At 34.3% G+C, this 26,973-nt stretch overlaps 1 protein-coding gene across 2 annotated transcripts in view; it reads right to left on the bottom strand.

Moving 5' to 3' along the window:
• Positions 1–10,263, bottom strand: part of LOC112456900 — a 54,962-nt gene extending 44,699 nt beyond the window's left edge. Inside the window, exons 1-2 of one of the 2 annotated variants that reach the window (XM_025019698.1) lie at positions 10,186–10,263; positions 9,962–10,076 (exon numbers count right to left, since the gene is read on the bottom strand). In XM_025019698.1, coding sequence (XP_024875466.1) covers positions 9,962–10,052 — 91 coding nt within the window. In that variant the 5' untranslated portion in view covers positions 10,053–10,076; positions 10,186–10,263. Of the gene's footprint in view, positions 1–9,961 lie in introns of both variants that reach the window. The other variant, XM_025019697.1, reaches the window with a different exon arrangement.
• Positions 10,264–26,973: the final 16,710 nt, after the last annotated feature.

The following is a 26,973-nucleotide window of genomic DNA, read 5'->3' as shown; positions in this document are numbered from 1 at the left end:
AAATTCGCATAACGCGGACTCTTTATAGGAACGAACGGCGTGGCCATGCGGTAGCGCGTGTGAAATGTAAGGTCGTAAATCAGTGACGGCGCTTTTGAAAGTACGCTAATAATGCAGGCCACTTTTACTGAAACTTTTCTAAATTCTTCGGGGACCGTCACGATATCGCGCTGTTTATGGTACATAAAGACACACGTGCACGCTTGAGTGGACCGGTAAACGACGATGATAAATAAAAAAAAAAAAAAAGAAAATTAAGCAAACGGTAGAAACCTTTCGAAACCGCTCCCTACGAGTGCCGGTGTGTGCCCGAGATAATGTAATAATGATAAACATATTATCGCGACTTCGCTCGTGTGTGGCGCATGTGGTGAAATAATTCTCGCGCCGCGCAAGATCAAGGGAATCTGGTTTCTCGAGTCGGGTGCAGTCTCGCGCGCTTATCTGTACTCGTTCGGATTTGCATGAAATAGACGGCGGCGAGTCTCGTCAGCCTCGTCTCGTGACGAGGAGCACGAGGAGAACGGCCGTCAGTCGTTGCGCCCGCGCTCAGAACGCTGCCGCGCCGTAGATCTTATCCCTCGATCACGAGCGACCCACATAACCGGATTCTTAGATCCTAATCGACGGGCGGACGACCGCTTCGTTCGGCGGCCACCTATTATGCATGGAGAACAATTGCGTTTACACGCGGAGGCGTTGATGCGCGCGAAGGCGAATAATTTATTGCGAAAGGCCGGAGCTGATTTAGACGAGACATGTATTATTTCCAGTAGAATGAGATAAAATCGTATTATTGCTTAATTATACGACAACGAGACATTATACTGCGGATGTTAGGAAGCGAATGCCGAGGATGCTTGTTTGAATTACACATTAATTAGGCATAATGAAATTTCTGTACGCCGTCCTATTAATTTAATGTTATTTGTTCATATCGCGGTTTGATTGTCGAGTAAGAGATATAGATGCCTCGCGTGCGCTTTCTAACTATACGCAGAAAAACTGTTTATTCGTTTCTCTTGAACCAATTGGAAAGCCGTGAATGCATTCATAGAGATAAAGATGTTGTTAAGAACGTGACTGGTCGTATTTATTTCAATCAGACGCTGTATTTTATTAGTGATTCGTTCGGTGGTACGTGTAGTTTCTTTTTATTTATTTGCCAATATCATTTATTGCGCATTCATCGCTTCTCACTTTCCGTCTTTGTATTTCGTAGCAGAAAAATGAAACGATACTTTCTCTCCCTCGTTTCCCTTTATTGTTCCAATCTCTATATCGACATTATCCGTATAAAAAGTGATCAAGTGGTACGATACTCTTTGAACGCACTCCCTCTTAATTAAGAAATAAAAGATAATTTCGCGCCAGGAAAGGTAGGACAAACACTCGCCTTCGTTCTCTAAGAAGAATGCGACTCTTGCGTCAAAAAAGCAAGTGGCCCCAATTCCTGCAATCGATCCCACTTGACTTATGGAATATATATAGTGCTTCATTTCAAATATAGATATCTATCAATAGAAATTTGATTTTCTTTTCAATAACAACAAATTTTTCCAGAAATTAGAACTGGACAATCGAATGAGATAATTTGAAACAGGCTTGTTTTATTTACTATTCGTCTATCATTATTCAAGATTGAGACTATTAAGAGTATATACTATATGTATATGTATATTTACACAGTTTAACAGTTTTTTCTTAAAAAAACAAGACGCACATATTTATAAACATACGATCTACGAAACATGTAATAATGATATATCTATTTATTTCTATTAGCTTGAGACCATTTACTGATATAGTTGCCAATAAAATGTTTACTCATTGTCAATACATTCAATGTATATTTAACGTACTGCATCGTTTGCGCGCGTGGCCAAGTGCGAGACTATGTTTGCTACAATAAAATTGTTTATACATTGACTAATAAGTGTCACTCATGAATACAGAGTTGGTCGAAGGGGAGTTTGTATGATGGATGACAATTTTATATCGCGGATACTTTTTATTTACAAAGCGTGAAGTGATTGTTTTATTATCTGCTTAACGGATCTCTCGTGTCATAAAAGCTTTGTCTTAAGATCATATAATAATTAGTTATGAAAAATCGAATAAAAATATTGTTTCCAATAAAAATTGACGTACTAATAATAGACGAAGATTTCGCAACGGTTTTGATTAGCGTCACTAATCGAAAAAAATGTAAAAAAAAAAAAACTCGATAACGGCGGGAATAATAAAATAGTAGGCGTGAATTTTTTGCATACCCGAGAAGTTGTTCATTATCACATTCTCTTTGTTTGCCTATTAAGGCAGGCACGACTGCATCTCTACGTTCAAGGATGACAGGGACATAGAAACTTGACACGCATAAATGTTGGTCGTTCGGCTCGGAGTCGCGACGGGTCTCGGCTCCAATATCACTTAAATGTCGCCGAGAGACATTGTATCCGTCACTATTGACACATAATTTAAATATGATCTAGTGACAGGGATCAGCGTTTCTTATCATCACCTTTAATCCAGTTGCATTACTGATGTATTACAGGAATTCCGAGCATGAATCTAACCAACTAACACAATTTCGCTTTGTTTAAAGTAAAAGTTATTTTCACGAAATTATTACCACATGTAAAGGGCTATTGAGAGTGCTTTAGGTTATCGGTAGAAAGCGAATAATAATAATTTTAATTAATATATAATTATAGGATGTTAATTTTAATTGTGTTAATTAACACGTCTTATCAGCGACTCGCGGTAACGAAGTGGCATTGCAAAGAAAGTAATATAATTCTGTTTACGTAAGGTCGAAAACAGTTAGTTACCGCGACTGATATTTACGATCTTGGTAATGTGTAAAATTCAAAAGCGAAAGTTTTATAGATTAACGGTAGATTTTGCTCAACGCGAACGGTATCCAGGAAGCTCACGTTTTATTTAGGCATGCAAGGACGAACAAGGAAATGTACATAATCTCTTAATTTTACTCGAAGACAGCGTTTTTTCTTTTTTTGCAACGTATCGGTACAGTTCTACTGCCCAAAATGGTAAACGTCGGCAAAACTAGTCGATCGGCATCCCCTCACATTCGTGTGAATTGCACGTTTCTATTTATCTAAGCACATAGGCAAACTGCAATTGCATTTTACGTCGTTATAATTCGGTGAATTTACATGCTGTACGTATCATTATGCATGTAGTTTAGTCAAGAAAAAAACGACCGAATAATCATAATGACAATAATATTTTTACATATACTTTCAAAATGTTATAATTGTATTAGAATTGATCTCAGGATTTGGTTTATTTTTGTTTGCAACTGTTGGAAAATTTGAAGTCAAATATACTTTTAAATGTTGCATAAGAGAAATTTCCTATGTATTTATTAGTAACATAAATTATAATTAATAATTAGAGATATATAATTTAATGTTATTTATTATTGTTTCTTAATACATACGCTAATTTAAGTAGGCGTGAAACAATGATACAACAATAACAGTAGCAAAAAAATATCCAAATTATTTTAAAAACTTAAAGAATATAATCATTTTTCGTAAGTACTATGCTGGCTTAATCATTTATCGATCAAAATCAAGTGGACAATTACGAACTGCATTCCAGCCTGTATGCGGTCAACATAGGGTAGTTTATACGCGTTCACCAGCGTAATTACTTATTAGGTGCAATGTAAGTCTGACCTAGAAAACCGGCATCGGGGCCGACAGGCGATATTGGTCGCGGTAGAACCTCAACGGACAGTTGCCACACACAACCGATCGATATACATGTATATCGCTAAATAAAACGTGCAAGAATTCGCTACCAGCGAACGCATGTTTCTTGGGCATTTACTTAGACCGCGTGGAAACGCGAAGGAAACGCAAGCGTTAACAACGTCGCGCATTACGATTTATTGTGGAGTAAGTCATTCCTTGTTTAGGAATAAGGCTTATTATCAGTGCTTTAATTTCGAAAGTCTTTGCCGCGGCGGATAGCATCCAATTACGGTTGCTGGCGATGCAATTAAGTAGCTGAGAAAGCAGATATACGTTGTCCTGTCTTTGCAAACATTTTTTTATCTCGCTCTTAACGCTATACGTGTTACGATACTCGTAAGAAACTTTACTGCTTATCGTGTTGAGACACGGCATCGTAACAAGATAAAGTACTGTTGGTTATAAATAACTTGGTATTAATTATAGGAACAAGAAGTTATACATGTTGAGATCAATTATTATCGTAGTAAAATATTATAACAAATTGCATTAGTAAATTATGTAAGAACAGAAAAAAGCAATATTACTATGTTATATTAAGTTACTATAGTAGTTTATTTATTTTTATTGTCTGCTGCGTTGTTAAAATATATAAGCAAAAGACACACGAGATGGTTGCTCGATTACGCGTAAGATGTTACATTGCTCTTTGTGTAATATACACATGACATAACTGATATAATAATATGTGAATAACAATTCTTTCATATAAAATATATCGAAAGCTGCGAAAGCCACATCCCGAGTAACTCGACTTTATCGTAGCGCGACGGTAACGCGCGGCTGGTGCACGTGACCACGTGCGGCGTATTGCACTGTTCGTCACGTGCATCGGACAGTGCACCGGCCGCCACGCTCTCATGCACGTGAATTCTATTCTGCATAAAAGCGAACGAGAATAAACGTGCTTATTGCGGAAATTTCTATTACGGGTGCTGAACTGTACAGTAAAAGAAATGTAGTGATTCTCACGAGCCAAAATTAGTTTCATGTATATTTAGAAAATTGTTACTATTCTGTTTATATTTCGTGGCTGCAATAACAATTTTAAACGTAAATTTTTATCAGTAATTAATGTTAAAAAAGCAGACATTAAAAAATTATTGGTTTGCTCTGAATTATTAACAATATTACAGAATAACAACTTTTGCAATAATATATCGCAAATATAAATTAAATTAAAAATTATAAGTTGAAATTGATGACAGATTAGTTAGATAAAAAGTTAGATAGAAGCAATAAATCTCATTAAAATACGCGCAATTATTTTTATAAGTTGGATTGTACTATACGAATTATACATCGCAGTGAAACAGGAAATAGTTTTGCAGTTCTCATGCCTACTCTAGATGTAAATGGAATAACAATTAGGCTTTCCTATCGATTGCACAAACCCAATGAATAGAAAGGAGAAGAAAGAGGGCTAGTTTACGGAGCAATTGGTGATGGCGGACCAATCGCGACTCAATAATTGCCGAGAAAGAATTCGCCGTTTTTATGATAAAACAAAAACTATATCAGCAAAGGAACGAGGTGGAGTCGATCTCCATTTTAAAATGCGCTATCAATCACTGTGCGGTTGTTGCATTGACAGTTTAACAATGTTAATTGCTCGAATTAAGCTAAATCACGCGGTCCTTTGGGGGTCCTTTCTGTACTGGCTTAATTAACATATTCGTATTACCGTAAATCTGTCTGACAGCGGGCGCGCAAGTCGATACTAATAACATTGATCAAACTACTACTTACATGGTCAAACTACTGTAGAAAGTTGACGTTTAAATTCACATACTTATCGCCACCATTAACTAAACGGCAGTTAACAGATATTAACAGACGCTTTAAAAATTTCATGAATACTGAATCATGATCATGGATCGTGGAAAGTTGAACTAAAAAAATATTATTAGGAAAGATAGTAAATATAAGCGACTTAATAAAATCGCTGAGATTATGATCATTACTTAACGTTTTTATATACTAAAACGTCACTAAAAAGCCATAACTTTCCTTCAGATCTAATTAATATTTTAAGATTGATCGTAGATTGGTTATTATGTCAATCTATAAATGAATAGAGGATAAAGTATGCTATCTCTTATTAATTTCAATAGTAGCACAAACGAGTGATTTATTAATTCATAGGTGCATACATAAAAATTTTATATTTAAAACGAGCGTGAAAAATACTTTATTTTATAAAAAAAAGATTTTATTTTATATTTAAAATACACATACAAAGCGTTATAATTAATTATTTAAATTCTTATACATAGAAATGCAGCAGTCAATTTATGATTTAAAGAGTTTATTTTGTTAATCGCGGTGTGATCTGGGCAATCTCTCTAACTGCAATACTAGGACAAAGTCATGCATCCGGGGAATGGAAGGTCAGTATACTAATGTCAGTCTACGCGCCTTTGTCATATATACGCACGTTTCTCTGATAATTTCTTGCGTAAGCACTTTTGCAGAGTAGCATGTGTTATGTAGCATGCATTTCGATATGTAGGTGTATTTTAACTGTGTTCTTGAAACTGACGACGTATCAATTACTTTTGTAAGCAATAAAATCGTGGGATTAATACGTAACAAATTCGCGGTTTTTCTGACTGGCTCAAATCGCTCAATGCTTTCAATACGACAAAGGGGAAATAATAATCTTAATAAAAATTATATTCTTGAATGTTCCCACGCAATAATTTTTCATTTCTTCGTATTTTGCGAACGGAGAAAGTGCTTGGGACGATTATACCGGCGGAAGTTGCAGTCATTGAGAAATTTAAGCGATACGTTACGATAACAGAATACATGAATATTGAACTGGAATTAGTCATGCGCTGGTTATTTCTCTTTGGGCACCTTATGAAGGATATTATAAATTCAACTCGGCTCTCCTTACACCAGCGCGCTAGATACGAGAAAGCAATTCAGTGTCAATGACAGACATGTCGCCGTTCCATTTTTTGCCGCGAGAATGTCATTATTCGATACACTGCAATCTCACCTGAATTTCTCACACTTTCTCCGTTTCCACTAGTAATTTATAGGTTCAGCGACGTGCGACTGTATCGCACTTGTTTTACAACTTAGTTAGTTGCTTATACAAGGCTAATTTAAGGTACGCAGTGTCAATGTCAAAGCGTTTCTTGGAATCTTATTTTTCTTAGAAGAATTACTTTTGTTCGTACCTTTTCCCGTCATAATAAAGAAATTATTATAAAAAGGATAAAATATAAAAAAATTAATAATTTTTAGATTTTTAATTAGAACTAAAAATAAGGATATATCATGCAATTCTTTTTAAAGATAATTTTTTGAACATAGTTACGAGCGATCTGTTATTAGATACAACATTATTACAAATATCATTTTTGCAATACCATGCAGGGATGATGCCGTGCAGCATCGTAATTTTTGAGAAATGGAAAGCTTGACGTTAGCGATACGAACGGGTTTTGTCACGGTCTTGCTATGGGCGTGAACAGATGCTGACCGAGAAGACGTGTCGCACGATCGTTAATTGACAGAATAGGACGGTCGCGTGATTCGAGGCGAGCAAGTAACACATGCACGTGACTTAGTCAGACTTTTCCCTCGATGGCATTAATCCGTACGAGGAAAGACGTATAAGCGTAGCTCTCTTTCTTCGTCTTTCTTGTGCCCGCAATGATCGGCAATAACCGGCACGTGCAAAAGCACGTGTAATCACGTGCCGCACGTGATACCGGCTCCCGCGTGCGGATATAGGGATTGTTATTATCGTCCATGCTCTAGTGTCTATGCAGCGGCATTGATTCTATGGCACGTGTGTAGGTGTGAACGCTATAATTATTAAATGGTTGCGAGATCGCATTTGTGAAATAACTACGCTAACAGGGATTAATCTTACTATCCAATTAATTTGCAAAAATATACATATATGTATAATTTATTACATTTTTTATGCATCTTTAATCTGTTCAGAGATTTTTTATTTAACCTAAAATAGATTTTAATTTCTCTCTAAAAGATAATACCAAAATTTTAATTGCTTTTAAGTTACAAATGATCTAAAATTTTGGACAAATTTTACAAATTAAAAATCTTAAAAATAAAAATAGTTAATAAAATCTTGCTTTTAACTTAATGTCACGTGCATTATGTTTTATCGAAATTGGAAATTAAGTAAAATAATTAAGTTAAACATTATAAATATAAACATTGTAAGAAATTGACATCAGATTTGTGAAAAAATCTATGAACAAAATGAAGAATGTTGAATTAGAAACAACCCATATAAAGAATGAATTTTAAACTCCAAATACATGCATGGCGTAATTGATTTCATAAATAAATGATCGAACTTATTAGATCTAATATTCTTTTGTCATATACGTTAATCCTTAATATAAATGCAGGATATATTTCAACTTTCGAATCATTATTTAAGAGATCAATATTTTTTCTAACACTTAGTTATTTAATATATATATATAATTTATTTATCACTGAATATATATTTTATACAAAAGTTAAAAAATTTATTTTTGGATAAAACTTTTCCGGGTTTTGATTATAAAACGATACTTTCTGACTGCAATGTACTGCAAGTCCCGCTATATCTGACGACCCTGCTTCTACGTCAGTGTTTCTAACAAAAATGCAGTAAAGTTGCAGTCCTTGTAGGCCGCGGTATTCACAGTGAACATATTATACGCGTAGGCAGCGAATCTCGTGAGCGTAGCTCGCGACGAGCCAGACTCACGTGCTTATGCGGACAACCGTTTACAGGCCTTTTCGCGGTTTCCCATACATTTGAATGACACGTGTTGTAATACCCATTTTACCGATGTTTATTCGACAAATGTCAGAGCCCTGGATACGAAGCAATAAGAGAATCATGTTGAGAAAAGATCGTGGGATAGCGGCAGAAGCGAGAAATCTGCATTGCAGCAGTTTTGAGCGCTGTCACGTCCCAGAGAGACGGCATATTCTCCGAGGTTATCAGGATTAGCATCTGTAGAAGGAAGTGTTCCACTTTCGTGAATGAAGGATAGAGAGAAGGTGGAGACATAATTATGCGGGATAGAGCCAGACATAATAACTATGATAAAACGAAATGGAGAAGAAGATAATGCAGTAGTAGGAGCAACTAAGATCTCCATTCTTGAGGAATCATAATGTTTAAAATTGCGGAATTTTCTCATCTTCCTTTTCTTAACATAATAGCATGAACCGCATGAAAGAAAAATATTCCATAATTATCATAGAGTGTCAGCAGATTACTCAATATTTTCTTAAGTTACATGATAGTTTAGATAGTAAAGAGATTAGAGTTATAATTTTTTTTTTTAATTAGTGTAAAAGATTTAAATTTTTGAGTAATTTAATTAATCAATTTTTTACCATAAAAAATAATTTTAGAAACTTGCTGAACAAGTTGTATTATTTTTATTAATAGTCAAATTTTATGTTAAACTGTCATATTTATATTAAATTAAGAGAAAAATTAATAGTAAGAATAGATAAATTATTCTTTATTATTAAAAAAATATATACATAAGCTGAATATAACTATATAACGATATCCGTATAAAAACGAATAATGTCTTTGAACACGCCTTATTGCGAATTGTGCAAAGATCAGCCGTGAACTTTGAATTATCTTGATAAAGAATGACTTTAAGATCGTCGTGAATCGTATCTTTGCCGCATAATAATTAGTATATAATGTGACTGACGAGATAGAAGCGCGATTTTTTTTTCCTGTCTTGTATATTTTTATTGTCTATATACACTCTATATGTGAATATAGACTAAATTATATGAATACTAATTTATATAAATGTAGATTAAATTACGTATTAACAGTCAGTATTAATTGATAACAAATTAATGTTTGGTATGTTTATTAAATTAATTTTTTATAAAATATATATGAACAAATTACTGCAGTCTCGCATAGGATATTTGAATTATTGTATATCAAGAACCGTTATCTTCTGCTGTTTTCAAAATAAGCTTCACATTTTATATTTTTAATTATTTCTAATTTGTTGACGCACGTATAGTAATGTTCTACTTGGAATAATAAAAGGAAAATAATTAGGAATATAAAATGTGAAGTCTATTTTAAAAACAGCAGGGGATGACAAATAATGTACATATACAATAACATTAAAAATATTACATACCTGGCATTAATCTCTCTTGTGGGGGGTGTCCTAAAATTCCGGTACCGACAAGTAACAGAATAGTCAAGATCCCAACGAGATGCATCCTCATAATCACTCCCGGTCTAACCTATTCCTGATCACAATGAATGAAGACGATTGGAAATTTGCAAACACGTGGACGGCAAACTTAAGCACGACGCGGTCAATTTTCGAAGTTGCTTTATTTCAACGTGCGAACTTACGCGAGAGATTCTCAGGTGTTAATCTAAGTCTGCCGTACGGTTTGTCGGCAGAGCTCCTATCGCTGTCGGACGGTGCGGTAGTCTGGAGGGCCGCCTGGCGCTTTCACTGGCTTTATACGTGCGCACGAAAGCACCTCTTCTGAAAGAGGGGATTCTAGACGGCTCTCGTGCATGTCGCTGGACATACCACGAGACATCGCGGAGGATTGTAAAATTTCGGGGTACTTATATTTACGGATCATGTATATCTTTAGTTTTAGAATAATCAAGAATATTATTTTTAACTGCTCCAAAAGTAAAAAAAGTTAAAATGTGCAAGACGATGGTGCAAACTGTAGGTACTGCAACAGAGAATATACACACATTAAGAACTATATGAATTTATTAAAAAACTTCTGTGTATCATTCTTCGTAATTAAAAGTTTTAGTTTCTTTTGATATAATAAAAAAATTATTATATCGATGTAATTATTATGAATTTTAATTGTAATTGCTGACATTAAACAATGTAAAGCAATGCGATGTCGCAAAAATATGTCGCATTCTGATACCTAAAATAATATTATGACAAGATAAGGGAAATATGTTTTAAACATAGAAAGATATGTGGACAGTTAGACAATTTTCAATAATGACTTCATACGTTTAAGCATTTTAGTTATAAGTATTTGATCGTTACCGATTTAACAATTAATCTTTCACTGCACTTTATCTGTGATTGCTTTTCTTTTTAATCGACGTAACAAGCTCGATTTACTGCGAATTACTCAATAACTAATTAGATTTAAGGGCGAATCCGATGTTATGTGTATATTTTCTCGGTACGTGTGTATTATTGGCGGTTCAGTCATCGACATAAGTTGAAAGGAAGCTCAATGCGTTGTTTTAGTTAATAAACGATCTCCGACTTCGTTCTTTTTAAATATTGATCTGGATATTGACAGGCGCTTTTGCACTACCTTATGTAACAGTTTCCGATTAGTGGTGAACAGAAGTAATTGGTGGAACAAAAAAGTAAATACGCGAAAACATAATTACAAGCACGGAATTACAGGTATATGTTCCGCACTATCGATTACATGGTCGATGAGTCGCCGATCGTATAGTTAGCCACAATGCCGGTGTCATTACCAAAGCAACCTCTCATTATCTCGCACTATTCTATGATTAATCGCTGATATAACCGGGAAATGAGCGATGAAAGATAGATAGACTAAAATTTTTACGAACTCTTTTATTTACTCGTTTGAATCGTCATTATTACTCTCATTGAAACGATATACATATATTCGTGTGGGAAAATACGACTCGGAAGTACGTTTTTTATTCAACGTATATTATTTTAGGTCTTTCTAAACTGTGTCACGAAAACGTTGTGTAATGCAGCAAACAATAAATGATGACAAATTATGTGTCATATAAAAAGACATTCACTTTCAGTTGACAAAAATCATCGAATTCACTTAAATAACATATATAATGAAGTCGCAGAGGTACTTAATGTCTATCGTTCATCATAATGATGGATGCCTGTGTCAATATTGAACATTTTCTCACGTTTTGAAAAAAATTCAGTCTGGTAAATAGATTTTTTTTTTCAAAGAATACACTCGCTTTATAGTGTCAGGTCATGAAACAAACCTGCAGTTTGATTCATTGTCTATTGCACCTTGCCGGTCAGCTAGTCGCTTGTCCTAGATGAATCATTACCGCACCCGAGATCATTATCCTTGGTCGTTGGAAATAATTCGTTCGCGTGTTTCGAAATCTTCGACAATCCTCCCGAGTTATACATTTTATATTGCTTAATGCATAGCTCTGAAGGCGCCAATCTAATTCATAAGCTCGAAGTACTCGGGTCACTTCCATGATCGTGCATCAATGTCGTGAAGGAGAGATATGTGCACTAGTAAATGGCCTTAATGACGACATTGTTTTAGATGTAATAGATAATTAGATAATTTTATTTTGCTACAAATTTATTAATTTTTTATTGCATACTTATCTTTAATATCAAGTTAACCTATAGATATCAATCAGATTTAAATTTTTGAGGGAAGAGAGATACCTAAATTATATATTTTGAGAAATGTAAAAATTAATCTGCGATACAAGATTTCGTGCGAAAATGTGGAGGAAAGAGGATAAAGAGCAGGATACCGAGAAACTCTCTGCCTGTTACCCGAATGAACCGGTTTTTTGCATTTCCGCGATTTAGCAAGCCTCATTATTTTAAAGTCGGGCAGATTTTGTTTTGAGTATCGTTAATCATTCTTGACTCTGAGAGAAGAAGAGAGATCTCCGGCTGATTTTCGTCAAGCTATGAGAGGTTACGAGCATGTTATTCATCACTAGGTATTCACACGTCTTAATCTGTATCCTCATTAAGCGCAGAGACGCTGAAAATAAAATAAATAAGACGCATTAGATTTATTACTGCTTTAAAAACTGATGGAAAAGAATTTGCAGAATTCGTTTCGGAATATTAGTTATGCTCTCGTAGTGGTTATTTAGAAAATCGCTTCGTATAACTACTAATTACTTTTTGAAAATAGAATTTTACGAGTAATCTAGTATTCGCATCGTGATAAGTAAGATAGTAATCAGTAGATACGTGAAAGTAGTCCTACTAAATTGTACATATTAAGTCGATGTGTGGATTATATCATAGTAATGTTCTGTATTTACCACCGACATGGTGATAGTCGCTGTTGCAACTTTAGCAATGAGTATTAAGTCGAATCAAATTGATCGATCTTGAGTTGACGCAAATTCCAAGTTATGATAAATACACTTGATTAACACAACGATCCCATATCTAAACTGTTTGTTAAATTTGGTAATCTATTACTATCAGAATAACAATGCATTATATCTTACAAATCGTCTTTAGATTGACAGATTCACGATTCTTATAGCAACGCGAAAGCACTTAATTCGTCTTTTTGACTTAATTATAAACGATCTAGTGCAGCTTCTCCCTGCACTGCTTTGCTATCGCTAGAATGTTACTTATATGGATGAAAAGTAAGTGAAGCTATTTCATAATATGTACATGCTCGGTATCAAGCATGTTTTCATATTTTTATATGAAATACGTATATCGTTATAATCATTAGATTATAACTATTATCGTGATTGAGTTTGCAACGAACTTAGTACATTTCCTTATGACTTATTTATACTGTTGATTTAAATTTCTAATTAAAAAAGAGATTAATATAAATAAACTGACAAAAGTTGCTTAAATAATCTTTTATTACGTTGATGAGTGTAAAATGTGTACGTAACTTAAAATATGAAATTTCGACATTATATCAGTACGTAATGAAAATTATCATTTTAACATAAATATGCAATTCTTATTAAATTAAAACAAATACTATAAATTAGTCATGATGGTTGCATGTACAGCACAACAGATAATTACTTAAAAGGAAATGTGTAGAAATATTATATGACTCAGAGATATATATTTAATTATATGTTAATAAACTTTCAAGAGAAAAATGAACGGAAAACCGATAATAATCGCAATGTTAATTAGTAATTCTGATTTTGGGCGCTGATTTAATTTAATATAAATGGTATTTCGCAGCAGTCTCCTTTCTCTCTCGCCGATAATGTCTCGGTAAGACTACGAGTTCGCGTTGATACCTGACACATTAATCTCGGGTGGTGCAAACATCCTTAATAATTAGCCACACTAAGGGAAGTGTCGACACACACTCGGCATTGCTCTGCGCCTCTCCCGTTCTAACATTTTTCCTTTTAATTACATTCCCACATCGTGATTTTTTTGCAACAACCCGAGTCAAAGTACTTGACCCTGATTTTAATTAGCGCGAAAATCGTGATAATAAAATTAAAGCAACAGTTTGTTTAGGAGTTTCTTTTTTTAATTTTAAACGCACGCTATATGTTATTCTTATTCCAGAAAGTTTACGAGCGTACTCGAGATACGTCACTTCGGGCAGTCGTTTATTCAAACGAGTAAGCATTCTTTTTACAAAACGTCCGTCTACCATTAATCAGTATATAAACGTATAAAAATTTTTATTGGGTTTTAATGACTTCTACGCTACGGTTCAAATTCTGGCGCAATTTAGATTGGTGCAATATCGACGCAGCTATGTGGCACTTCGCTTTCTGGTAGCTCATTTAAATCTTCAGTTGCGATTCATTCAACTCGAATTGTGCAATTCGATTCCCATAAGGAATAAGTCGTTAATACAATTAATGTGTGTCTGTCACTGGCTAGACAAATCCTGAACCACCTGTATTTTTAAAATTGTGCTACGTGCCAATAAAAAAATTTTTTTCTCTGAGACTAAAAATTTTCAAGTTGGATTGGTGGGTTAGTGAAACGTCGTTTGTATAACTATGACGATCATCTAATTAATTTTTATCGAAAATTTGCTAATGTTCCTCACTTTCTAGAAATAAGAAACAAAATAGATTGACAACTCAAGATGTAGATTTAAATGCTTTCTATTTCTAATTTTTCTTAAAAATGCATCCATGATTTTTTTCTTATTTAAATATATATAAGTCATATCTATTAAGATATAATTCTGAATGAGGCGATATCCTTTCCAAAAAAAGTTTACAGTAGTAGAACTTCAAGTTAATTTTTCTCCAATTAAAGATAAAGAAACTTAACGCTATTGATTATCTTATATTATATTATGCATTTTTTTGCTCGAAATGATTAATTAAAATTCTTTGCTGAAATGAGGCAATCATTAATTATTTATTAATCTTTATAAAATATTTACGAGTTTTTGAAATGATGTGGTAACATGAGATACGTAACAATTTACATATTTGCGGAATTTATAACTTTTTTTCGAATATTGTAGACCAATGTTGCTAATGAAATGTGAGTCAAAATTACATCGATCATCGACCCGGAAGAATTTTATAACGTTCTCAAGCCAAATCTGTCCAACAATTTATTAATTATTCACGAGGCCTTGTACGCACGACAATATCACATCATTTTACGGAATAAACTTTGATAAAGCATCTTCAAAATTTAGCTAGATACAGATCTGAAAATAATTTTGTTGGACCATCAAAGTAATTATATAAGACGCTCAAGCTAGTTGTTAAACTGTTAAAACTTTTTGCAGCATTATCATCATACTTAAGCGTTTTACATAATTCTTTTGATAAAATCCAACAAAATTATTTTTAGATCTGGACCTAGCTAAATTTTTAGATATTTCAGCAAAGCCGTTCTTTCTTTGTATTTAGTTCAACATTTTCTATTAATATTGCTTACGCTTTTAAACGTATCTATGATAATCTTTATCTATGATAGATATTAATTGGTATTTGACGTGGGTGTGGTCGACAATTGCAATACTTTATGCAACAGAAAAATGTGCGCATACGTTTCGTGACGAGTTGATTGATCGATTTGTTTCGCAGTATCGCTTAGGTCGCGACTCGATGTTAACACAAAGTGATACTGCTGATTTATATGATCGCTCGATAATGAATAAATATTTATTAGTAATAAATTTTAATATCATCTTGGATAATCTTTACGGCGTGTTAAATCAAGATCTTATAAATTTCTCAAAATGATTTAGAAAGTCTTTCGACTGCTAAGAACTGTCACCTGAATTTATCTGACTATTAAAAGATGCTTTTGCTAAAAATATAAATTGCACGCGGCAATACATCAGCATGTTGTTAATAGCAGCAACGATACAATATACAGATTGTAAATTATATATTGTTTAATCGCAACAATGCAATTTCATGCTATATGCAAGATTTGCGAATAAAGTGATGCCGACTGAAAGCTGCTGATATTTACGTAATATTTTGATACGAGCGATAAGAGGAAATCTATTTTTCACGAGTCTTTCAGATATTATCTAATAAAAATGCGAGAGCGTGCATAATCGAGAGATAATGTTGCGCGATAATGTGAGTCTTTACGACGTGCGTTCGATCGATGTTTATTACTGAGGTGTAGATTTAAGCCCTCTCCGTGGAATACCACCTTTCCTTCGTTCGTATTCGAGGTGCATGTCGGAACTCGGCTAATTAGCTAATCAATTATCAAGACGTTTCAGAAGACGCTGCTATATCGCACTTGGTGGCGAGACGTGCCGTCGAACCAGGCTCTGCGTTATTAATTATCTTAAACGAGAAACTCGTACGATTTCGCGGTTACTGCGGCTCGTTTACCATTTATTGCCATCGGAGAAAGAACTGGTGATACACGTAGGCAGATCTATGCGAGGCGGTTGATGAAACTGCGGAACATTCTAAATCGCGCACATCTTACAACGAGCACGCATCTTACGTGTTCTAGTCGTTCTCTTAATCTACTTCACAGGTAATGCGAGTTCTCATTTTAACGTGAATCACTTTAGTAATTTTCAGTTTTAGAAAGTTAGAAATGTAGGCTAGAAAATATACGCTAATTTGAGAGTAAATAGTATAACTAAATTTGACAGTTGTGATATAGTGGATTGTAAAATAAATATTTCCAACTTTTTTATTTTAATGGAGAAGGAAGAGGGCATTAGAGGGAGAACATTAATATATTTTTTAGCAAATAAATAACTCCGTATAAAATTTAATTAAGAGTAAATGTTTATACAATTAAACGACAAGATTTTTTAAGACGAATTATATACCGTTCAATGACTGATGTCTTTAAATACTAGCCCGTTTACCGCTTCTTAACCGTAGTCAGCAATTTTGCCATTCAGACAGGTTCATTAAAGCTACATGGCATGAAGTCACGATCGAGTGCAATTACCCCTTTCATAGAGACTACAATGAGCCGTTACATGATAATAGATGCCTAACATCTTTGAAGCTAGCACCTCACCTTCAGAGTTTCGATATAACTGAAAGAATTCTAACTTTTCCTCAAAGAGTTTGAATTTCCGATGTAGCCTCTTTTATTTTTATTCGATATGATATTTAAATAGAAAATAATCTTGATCATATATACGCATGTTTTCATGTTTCATGTTACTAATTAGTAGATAGACACGTCAGTTATGGTTGTATTTAATCTCAGTTTATCAATCACGTTTTCTGTAAAGATATGCGAAACTTGTTCTTTTGCATTTCATATAATTATCCAAACGTTATATGAATACTTAGTTTTTATAGTTTAATGAATAGTCGACTATTAATCATGCAAGAAGTGTTACTTGTATGCAAAATGTTGGTAGCACAAGATAGATATCTATTAGACAATTAAAAAATATATAATAGTAGGTATATTAGATAAAAATTTAAATCCTATCTACTTGTAATTATAACCAATTAATTATTGTCTTTCAAACTTATGCGACTTTCTTGGAGTATTTAACTACAATCCTTTGAATAAGATCTTTTTTGTAATCAGAAAAGATGAATATAGATTATACTTCATATTTTATTACGGAAATATAACATACAATAATACATACAAGTAGTATTGAAATTTTCTTATGCAATTCTGTATTAATTACTTTAAAAATATCGTTGATTAGGAATACGTAGTTGGTAGTTGTACTACTACAAGTAATGGTGTAAAATGTAATGAATCCATTCTGTTACCCTACATGGTGATCAAAGTAGAAATCCGCAGATTATCGAAGACTACCTATTTGTAAGAGATTTATTTATCCTATACGATGCAATAGATCTCGTCTTCATCTGCCAATTAATACCGATTATCGTTAGAAAACTCAAAGGTAACTATCTCACTAATTCCACAAGATAAAATAAAGTTCCCCGCGATAATCGTGCAATTTCGAAATTAGTACGTGCGTCTTCCGACGTGTTCGCAAATGGCGAGTGGGAAATTCTTGCGGGCTAAACACAAGTCAGTAAATATCACGATAACGATCCAAACTCTCTTTCTCTCTTTTTTATTTTATCTACACCTCACTAGGCGATAAAAATGGAAAATCTTATGGAACTTGGTCGCGGTGTGCGATTGTAAGCTAGGCGCAATTTCCATGTACTGTCTCTGCTTGGATTGATCTGTGATCGATATACAAGTAGCATATTTCTGCCGCACTCAAAGATAGACATTCCGAGTGCTCGATCTACCGTGATCGATCATTACTTCGCCTATTAATCCTACGTGTGATGCAGGTCTGATTTCGTTTTCCCAAAGGAGAAGAAACGACCGGACCGTAGCAAACTAATGAATTTTGATACGCTGACCAGCCACACTTGAATAGCGGCCGGTATGCCTGTGTGAATAATGCATTACCATAATATTTATCTCATCGCTTACGCGTTATTAATGATCGTGGAAACTACGGCTGTTATGTGGTTATGCACATCGCGAGAGGCTTTGGTTATTTTAATTATTATCATCCACGCCTAATATTTGACATTTTTTTCGAGTTTTGTAGGCGATTTTAATAATTTCATGTTATTTGGTGAAAGTTTCAAGAGTATTTATATATTTTTTAATGTCACCATATATACTATAAGGATGTAGTAATTAAAGATTAATAATAATATAAAGTAGCTATGCAAAAAATTACAGATTTATTAAAAGAGAGAGTTTATGGAAAATTAAATTTAAAAAAAATATTTATTATAAATAATGAGAAAATGCAAAGATATATATAAAAATTCTAAAGATCTTTTTATGTTGTATTTTTATGTTTTTTTTGTACCTAATATTTATATCTTGTTTTTATATGCACTTAATCGTATAATTTTACTTTTACGTTCTTACATTTGAGCCTTCATTATTATAATTACATGTCCTTCGTCATTTTAAGGCTCCTGTATATGATTCATATGAACAAATGTCATTGTCATCTTGAGAATTACCATAATAGAGGTAGAAATAATGGTGCTGCGACCTTCTACGCGGAAGTTTCTTCTAAAATATGTGTTCTACGATGCGTGACTTTCTAGCTTCTACAGTCCGCGAAATAAAATAATTTTTTACAATTACCTACAAATAAAATACTTTTTGGAAATCTGTTATTTTAATTATATAAAGAAAATTTATGGATTACTGGTTGAGAGAAAGTTAAATTAAATAAATTCTGCATAAGTGTAAAAAGTTATGGACAATTTAAATTTCTTTTCGCGTAACATTGTCATTGCTTAAAATGGGTTAAATTATATAAAATTAAAATTGAAGAACGAAGATGGCAAAAAAGACGAATCCTTTCGGGTACTAATGCAATCAGTGTACCATATCTGTGTCCTAGATCTTTTAGTACGGGTCTCTTGTCGTTACAAAAACGAGAGTAAAAGTGTTGTTGCGCGCACAAGAACTGTCGCAATGACAAATCGATCGCTACATGATTTTACGTGGATGTCAATATTTATCACTTGTGATTATTAATGAGAATAGCAACTTGTTGAACAGCGAACAATTATCCATAGAATCAATTGTATTGTATTGGTAATTTGTTAGCTATGTAAGATTTTAAACTTATTATCTAAAAATGTAAAATCATTTTCTATTAAAAATTCTGGAAGAAATTATAGTAACAGGAACATTTTACTACTTTGCATCTGCAGTATATAATATTTTTTCTTATATTTGAGATTGTGTATAATTAAGTTGAAATACGTAAAATACGCAACATTAACGATATCTTTTAGTACCATCTCATATTGTTGAGAACAGTGCGGTAAAACTTTATTTTATAGCGCTTTCATCATATGTATGTCATATAATATACACATTATAAGCTTTAACAAAATCGGATGGTTAATTTGAATATTACAGTACAACTATAATTATTGACATGAATTATGTTCTCCATATAATCATTTTTTATAGATACTATACGTAACAACAATTAGGCCGATTTTTTGCAAAGGTTTCTATGAGTTCAAAGAACATACTTAGAAACTTGTTGCTTTTATATATAATGAACAGGAAGGTAGTAAGTTATTTTATATTGCATATTGAGAAATATTTATAACGGTGGTCTTTAAAATATCTTTCTATATAGCAATTACATTTTACATGGATGAATTATGTATCTCCCTCTTTGAAAATATCTAAGTAAAATTTTCTATTAATTTTGCAATAGTACTTATTATTTTTCTTGACATTTATTTGATCCTGTCTGGACATGATTATGACGAACGTAAAATCATATAACGTTCGATATCAGGAAAGAAAATATAAGTCAAATATTACATAAATTGATTATCATGGAAAAGAAAGTCGCTAAAAATCGTAATCCTTCTATTTTGAATTACAATTTTTAATTCCAATTAAAGTTTCCAATATTTTACTTGGATTCATATTTTTGCATGGATTGGACATAGAAAATTGTTCGTAGTAAAACTGAACAGGACACGGTATCATAAATAGGTCAAAGTGTCTCAATTGCTTGTCGGAGCAGATCACGTGTCGAATTGAAGAAGTTATTAGCTATCGATTTTGAAGCGCGCGTGTTTTTAAATGCTGATAGAGATTACGGTACAACGAACAACCGTATAAGCCGATGAATATCAAATGCGATCGATCCTCGAGCGAATGTGCTTACATTGCGCAAGGTGAACCACGCTAACAATGGCTATAGTGTTTTGTGGGCCGATATTTGTCCGGTATTTGCCGTCGCTTCCTTCGTTCGACACAGTTTAACGCTCTGCAGTCCCAAGGATCTTTCGCATCTGACTCAGACTGGTTCGTCGGTGAAGGTCGAGCCGTGTCGTTCTCCAGTTGCCAAATGCGAGACATTAGTAATGGTTTCAAAGCATTGGATACGTGTTCCGATTAATTCAAATCTTGATCTTAATCACAACTTGAACTCTCTTGTTGTTCGTACTGAAATTTTACTATGTAACCTTGAAAGTTACAACACATACCGTTATAAGCGCAATAACGGTATATAGTGGCCTGATGAAATTAAATTTGATAGATTTTTGACATCAATGGGCATGTACAGTGTAACCTGATTGGTTTTGCGTATATTTTCTTTAGCACAAATCTGATATCGCTCCATCATTGATTTGTTAGTCTGTCAAAACAGCACCCAATATATGTAATTGCTTGAGTTAGTAATCCGGGATAAGAGTGACAGTATCGTAAGGCAATCACAAGATCAAGCATTACTCACTCGACAAGGTGTTTCATTGTACCCGATGACAAAATAGCAGGATTAATCTTAACTGCCTGTTTTAAATGTTATTTTACATTTTATCTATTATATTAATTTTTCATAGCACGGTATTAGCTATATCTTATTTTTTGGCACTTATAATATTCTAAATTAATTATGACTTAAATAATAAATATACAACATTTCATAAATGATATAATAGCGTTTATCTGTGACACACATTTGGTTACATCATATTCTATGTTAACTATTAATGTTGCTTTTATATTAATAAAATTGTAATAGAGCAGATACGCAAATGTCGAATCGCAAGTCAGCGTAACGGTAGCAAGTCGAATGTCATTACCATTCATGCTCTGCTTGGTGGTTTGATATCGATGAATCTTGCCACTTGCGCAATAATGTTTCCGGAGTTTACATAATGCACGCAAGTGCGTGCCTAACCTGGCTACTGAGAGTTATCTGGCATGTGGGGCGACAATGATTTTACCTACGCAATCTGGCTATTGTTCGCAGATAATCTTATGTAATTCCTCGATCGTCTTACATCGCTCGGAATGTAAGCAGATTAAAACTCTTCGACGAGTTCTACCAATGCATATGAGATTGTCTGAGTAAAGATGCAAAAATTTTCCGTACAATCGTATCTATTATTGTAGAGTTTTTATATTAATGTTTTTTAATGAAATATATTTGAGTGCGCGTGTTATGTTGGCGTATAGTACATGAGTATAATGCTTTCACTGTATGTTGATTGCTTCCATCGTAGAGAGCGGCTGACGGGTCACAGATGTTACTCGACAAGGCAAGGCATAACTTTCTTCTTGAGAAATGATGACGACTGCTTCTCAATCGCATCTGACTAACAAATGTCTAACCGATTCTTCAAAGCGGTCGCATTTACAAGAGAATATGGCAACGTTTATTTCGCCAGGGATTTTTTTTTATTAAATGACACAGATGGACGGAAGTCCTGTTCAAAGTGTTTTCTTTAAATCTCGTTTACATATCAAAGGAAGGATTTAAAAGGCATGAGCTATATTAAAGCATTTGTTGATTGATGAAATTGCTAATTTATCTCAGTACATATGCTAAAGACTAAAATATTCATGAATATTCAGAATGATGAGGATTTATTGATGCTAAAGTGAGTTGTATTCTCACATGGGGACTTAAGTCACTAAGATCTCGAGTTCGTTTAATAAAACAGTAGCAACAGCAACAGCAAAATATTTCATAATTCAATATAATTTAATTCTCAATATAGTTTATAGTCGGATTTATCAAATTAATGCGTTTGCACGGGATATAGAAAGCTTCTTAACTTGAAGATTTGATTATGCAATTCATGTGTGCATGAATCTTTCCAAATTTTACTCAGACAATTTATAATCGTGTCGGAATTATTATGTACATAAAATGTTCCACTTTATTTTCTTGAAAAAGTCTAAAGACATTGCTGCAAAAGTCAATATTTATTATTATATAGATTTTGTGCAATATATAAGAGGGCAATTTTTTACGAAATTTTGAAAAATTGTATTATTACTTACTACAACTTTAATAATTATCTGCATGCAGTTGGTTACGAAAGTCAATATCAACGCGCAATTGATTAAATATCGATAAAAAATAAGAGAAGGTAAATGTGCTGAGATATTTTGCAATTCAAGATATCTTCTACGATTGAAAATAATTTGATTTTTCCGATAAATATCTAGCTACTGTTTTAAAAGTAATTGAAGTTGTAATGAATTAATTAAAGAACTTACAAGGGAATCGGGATAAAAATTATGAAATGTTTTAAAGTATAGGTTTTAATTAGATTTCTAAACTATATAATAGTACAAATAGTATAATTAATATATAAATAGTATAATTACTAGTTACAAAATTACTATTGATTCTTAACTAAAACTTAAAATATATTTGTTTGTATTTTCCACATATAAATACAACAAGCATTTCTAGTTTAGGTTTTAGTTTCACTCACGTGACTTGTGCCTTGTGCACGTTTGGAGGAGAAAGTGCACGTGCTTTTATCGACTCGCCATTAAAGCAGCCGTAGTGAATCCGGTGCTGAATAGGTCAATGCACATCTCTCACCATTGTATACCTTATCTAGCAGCCACGCGTGAGCTGCTTGAGTCGTGTATTAATGGCATATCGTGTCATTGCTCGAAGACACCTGTGTGTTTAACGTTCCCATGCATTTTATACATTGAATTCTTGTCGCATGAACTTTCTAGAGTCTAGACCTTTCCGAAGTAGCATTACTATTACATAGATATTGTCGTATTGATGTCAAACAACGATTTTTAGTCTTCTGAAGAAAACAAAATAAATTGTGTTAACTAAATAATCTATCGCAAGCAGTTTCGAATGATTGACGAAGAAAGAATTATCTTTTGTAGACGACAGTAATTAATACACGGTTTATTTTTCATTTTTATATGCGATTTGTAAAGTTATAATTGCAAATAGTATGCAATTGCTGCATTTGATTAAAAACCACAAATATATATAATAATGTAATATATACGTGCAGAATTTACAAATCATATACAGAGATGTAGACTTTAATATCTTCAATATTTATAGCATGAATTTAGGTTGGGTTCTTTAAATAAATCATGTAATCAGATGTATGTATATTTTATTTAAAGAAAAGCGATATAATTAAATTTTTAATTGCGATTTGATGGAATTTCATAAAAACGCAAAGCGGCTACACAGCATCATAAATATATACATGTATCAATCTAGCGTCAGTAGAAAAGAATAGCATTTATTATCTAAGGAATACCAATGATAACAAGATATATTTTATGATTTATCTTCGAATACGATCGTACAAATTATAGCATGATATAAAACGTAGCCGATCTGAGCTCGAACGAGCAATGTACATAACATGAAGCACAGGGAAATTTGAAAAGGCGCAGGTCGCGAGCCACGCATAATTAGCAATTGCGCGGTACAGAAATACTTAGAGGGTGGTCGTAAAGCGCCGCTAAGTTGTACTCAAGCGATAACTTCTGTCTTCAGCGAGAGATTAGCTCGATGACGTTTACATCTTGCGTTGCCGCCACTTTACGCGCTTATTATTTCTGCACGTGAATGTATGCCTCTGCTTGCTCACGAGTCGTCACGGCGATGATTACGAGCATAAAAACTGGCCTCGAGCTCGTAAAAGATAGGCATAGTACTTAACGCGACACACTGTCGAAGATGTATTTTCATCCTAGCGGCATTGAGATACCGAATGTACAGACTCTCCATTCCAAGCCGTGACACTTTATAGCAGATTTAGATGCCAATTGAATTTACGAGCTCGAACATAGAAACGTTATTGCAGATGAATTTGATAAAATAAATTATTAGCGAGCCGTAACTTTACCGAGATAGATATTTCGATATAATTACATTGTTCCGGCGACAGAGAAATTTTAGAACGCGTCAATGAATTGGAGAAAGTGAAAGTGACGATTAATGAGACAAATTCGTTTTGCTACACCGCTTAAATTTCCAATAAGAAAGGTGTAATCGCAGACAGTGATACACGATGTCTCAAGACGATCCGTATTTTCTTCACCAAACGATAACTGCTTCCTTCATTAGTCCGATCTCCACACACGTGCAGCCAGCACGAGACTCCTTTTCGCCGGCTTTCCATTTTCTTCTCGCGTGCGTGTCCAATTGACAAACTTATTGCTAGTAAATCAGCGCAGCGCTATCGATCAATACAACTCCATCGATCGTCGTACGTCGGACGAAAGAAGAAGGCTTGAGACTCGCTTCCTAGTTTCTCCTTGAAAACGGGACGGTCGATGCCTCCTCCACGCTCGTGCCTTTCCACGAGTCTCATTGGCATAATGGCGATATTATAACGCCGCCGACGCGACGAGGATGCGCGAGGCAGGTACCAGCCAACTCGTGCCCTTGCATTCCCGACAATCGCCGTCCCAAATGCCAGAACGCTCCCTCTTCCACTTGTCTTTCACCCGCGTGCTGAGTCGAGCACTGAAGTACAAAGGCTGCAGCCACGGCATTCGACATCGGTCGTCGACATGCGCCAAGATACAGGCGATCTTTGTTTATTGCATCGTTCCTCCGATAGGTTTGCATAATTGCGCTCACGTGCGGGAATGTATTTCCCTCTCGGCCTGTTAACGCGCAATGCGTACAAATCGCTTAACGCATTAACTCTTCAGAAATGACTTCTTCGTAAATTCTTTAACAATTACATAAGATAATTTTTAACTTAAATGCTCAATCATGTCACACTTCGAATGTAATCGTTAATTACCTCACGCAGATATCTTAATTATTTTTTAACGGGGGATAATCTTTAGCCGAATAAGCAAGTATAGTTCGCGAGACTAATGGGTTTCAGCAAGTCTCTCATTTGATAGGTATACATCTTCGATAATCCAGAAATATAGCGGCAACGCGCTGCAATTACGTCTAATGCGCTTACATGAGGCGCACGATATTTCTTTGGGACAACGAGAGATCTATTACGTGGTCTGATCTTGAAACAGATCCATCGACTAGAACGTCGGTGTAATGGCTATTAAGAACACCACTAGATGTTATTGTTGATGACGTCCAATTAATTAACGAAGTATCTTGCTTATCCATAATGAGAGATAGCGCGTAATGACCGTACGTGAACCGCGTGCCGATCAACGGCGGTTATGCGCATCTCTCGATACGCTTCCCCGGTTTCTTATCCGACCGCGCAATAAATCGCACTGGCAGAAGTAAAAAGCTGAAAATCAGAGGAATGATGACAGCGGGCGAATACGTGAGGTCGGTGCAGATAAGAACGAAGACCCGGCATTGCACGCGAGTCGCAGAACCGAATCGGCATTTAGAAGAAACCTTTTCAGCCGGCACTCCCTCGACTTCTCGTTGAATCTATCGTTTCGTATCTTGTAAGTTCTTATCTTCGTTTACTGTAGCCTACTGGTAGGTAGAGCAGAAGAAAAGCGGAAATCAATCCGTTGAATTGCGCTCGTGACGGTTTGTCATTATACGCTCAGTTAAATTATAGTCGAGATTATTAGAATTCCCTTCCTCGTCTCGACACAACCGCGGAACTTAGGCATTTATGATGCTAGGGGAAGAAATCGAATCGTCGAAGTAAATGTTCGTAACGGGTCATTGCGCTTGCGTTTCTCCATCTCGAGAAACGTCCACATCAAGCGAGCGAAGGCTAATGATATTTTTTTCTTGCAACGTGCGATTGGTCGAGATTCTTTCAATAGTGTAACTGTACGTTATAATTCAAATTCCGATGTATTACTTGTTAGATTTTTTATTCCAATTATGTATTTCGTACGATTAATTCTATTGCTGTGTGGTGCCGCATGACCGCCGCAAGTATAAAACGATGGTAGAACGCAGTTGCCATTTTACAAGAATGGGACTGCGCGCACATAGCCCCATACTTTTCGAAATATTATAACTGTATATTATATTGCGCTCGCAAGGTTACCAATTTATTATGGATTTTCTTTATTCTTTGGAATATTCGTAAAAGATGAGCTATTGATTTAAATAAGAAATAAAAATCTACGCCTCATGGAATTAATCGTTTGATTACTCAAGTAACATCGATTAGCTTGGCTTGACGCGAGAAAGATTAATGTTCTAGTGCTCTGGGTCTTGAACCTCTATATGAGATATTTAGCCTTCT

Source organism: Temnothorax curvispinosus, unplaced genomic scaffold (genome assembly GCF_003070985.1).
Source record: "Temnothorax curvispinosus isolate PA1 unplaced genomic scaffold, ASM307098v1 QBEX01007285.1, whole genome shotgun sequence".
In the NCBI taxonomy this organism is placed as follows: Eukaryota; Metazoa; Arthropoda; class Insecta; order Hymenoptera; family Formicidae; genus Temnothorax; species Temnothorax curvispinosus.
The sequence above is the reverse complement of the archived record's forward strand: the minus strand, read 5'-3'. Positions and strand labels throughout refer to the sequence as shown.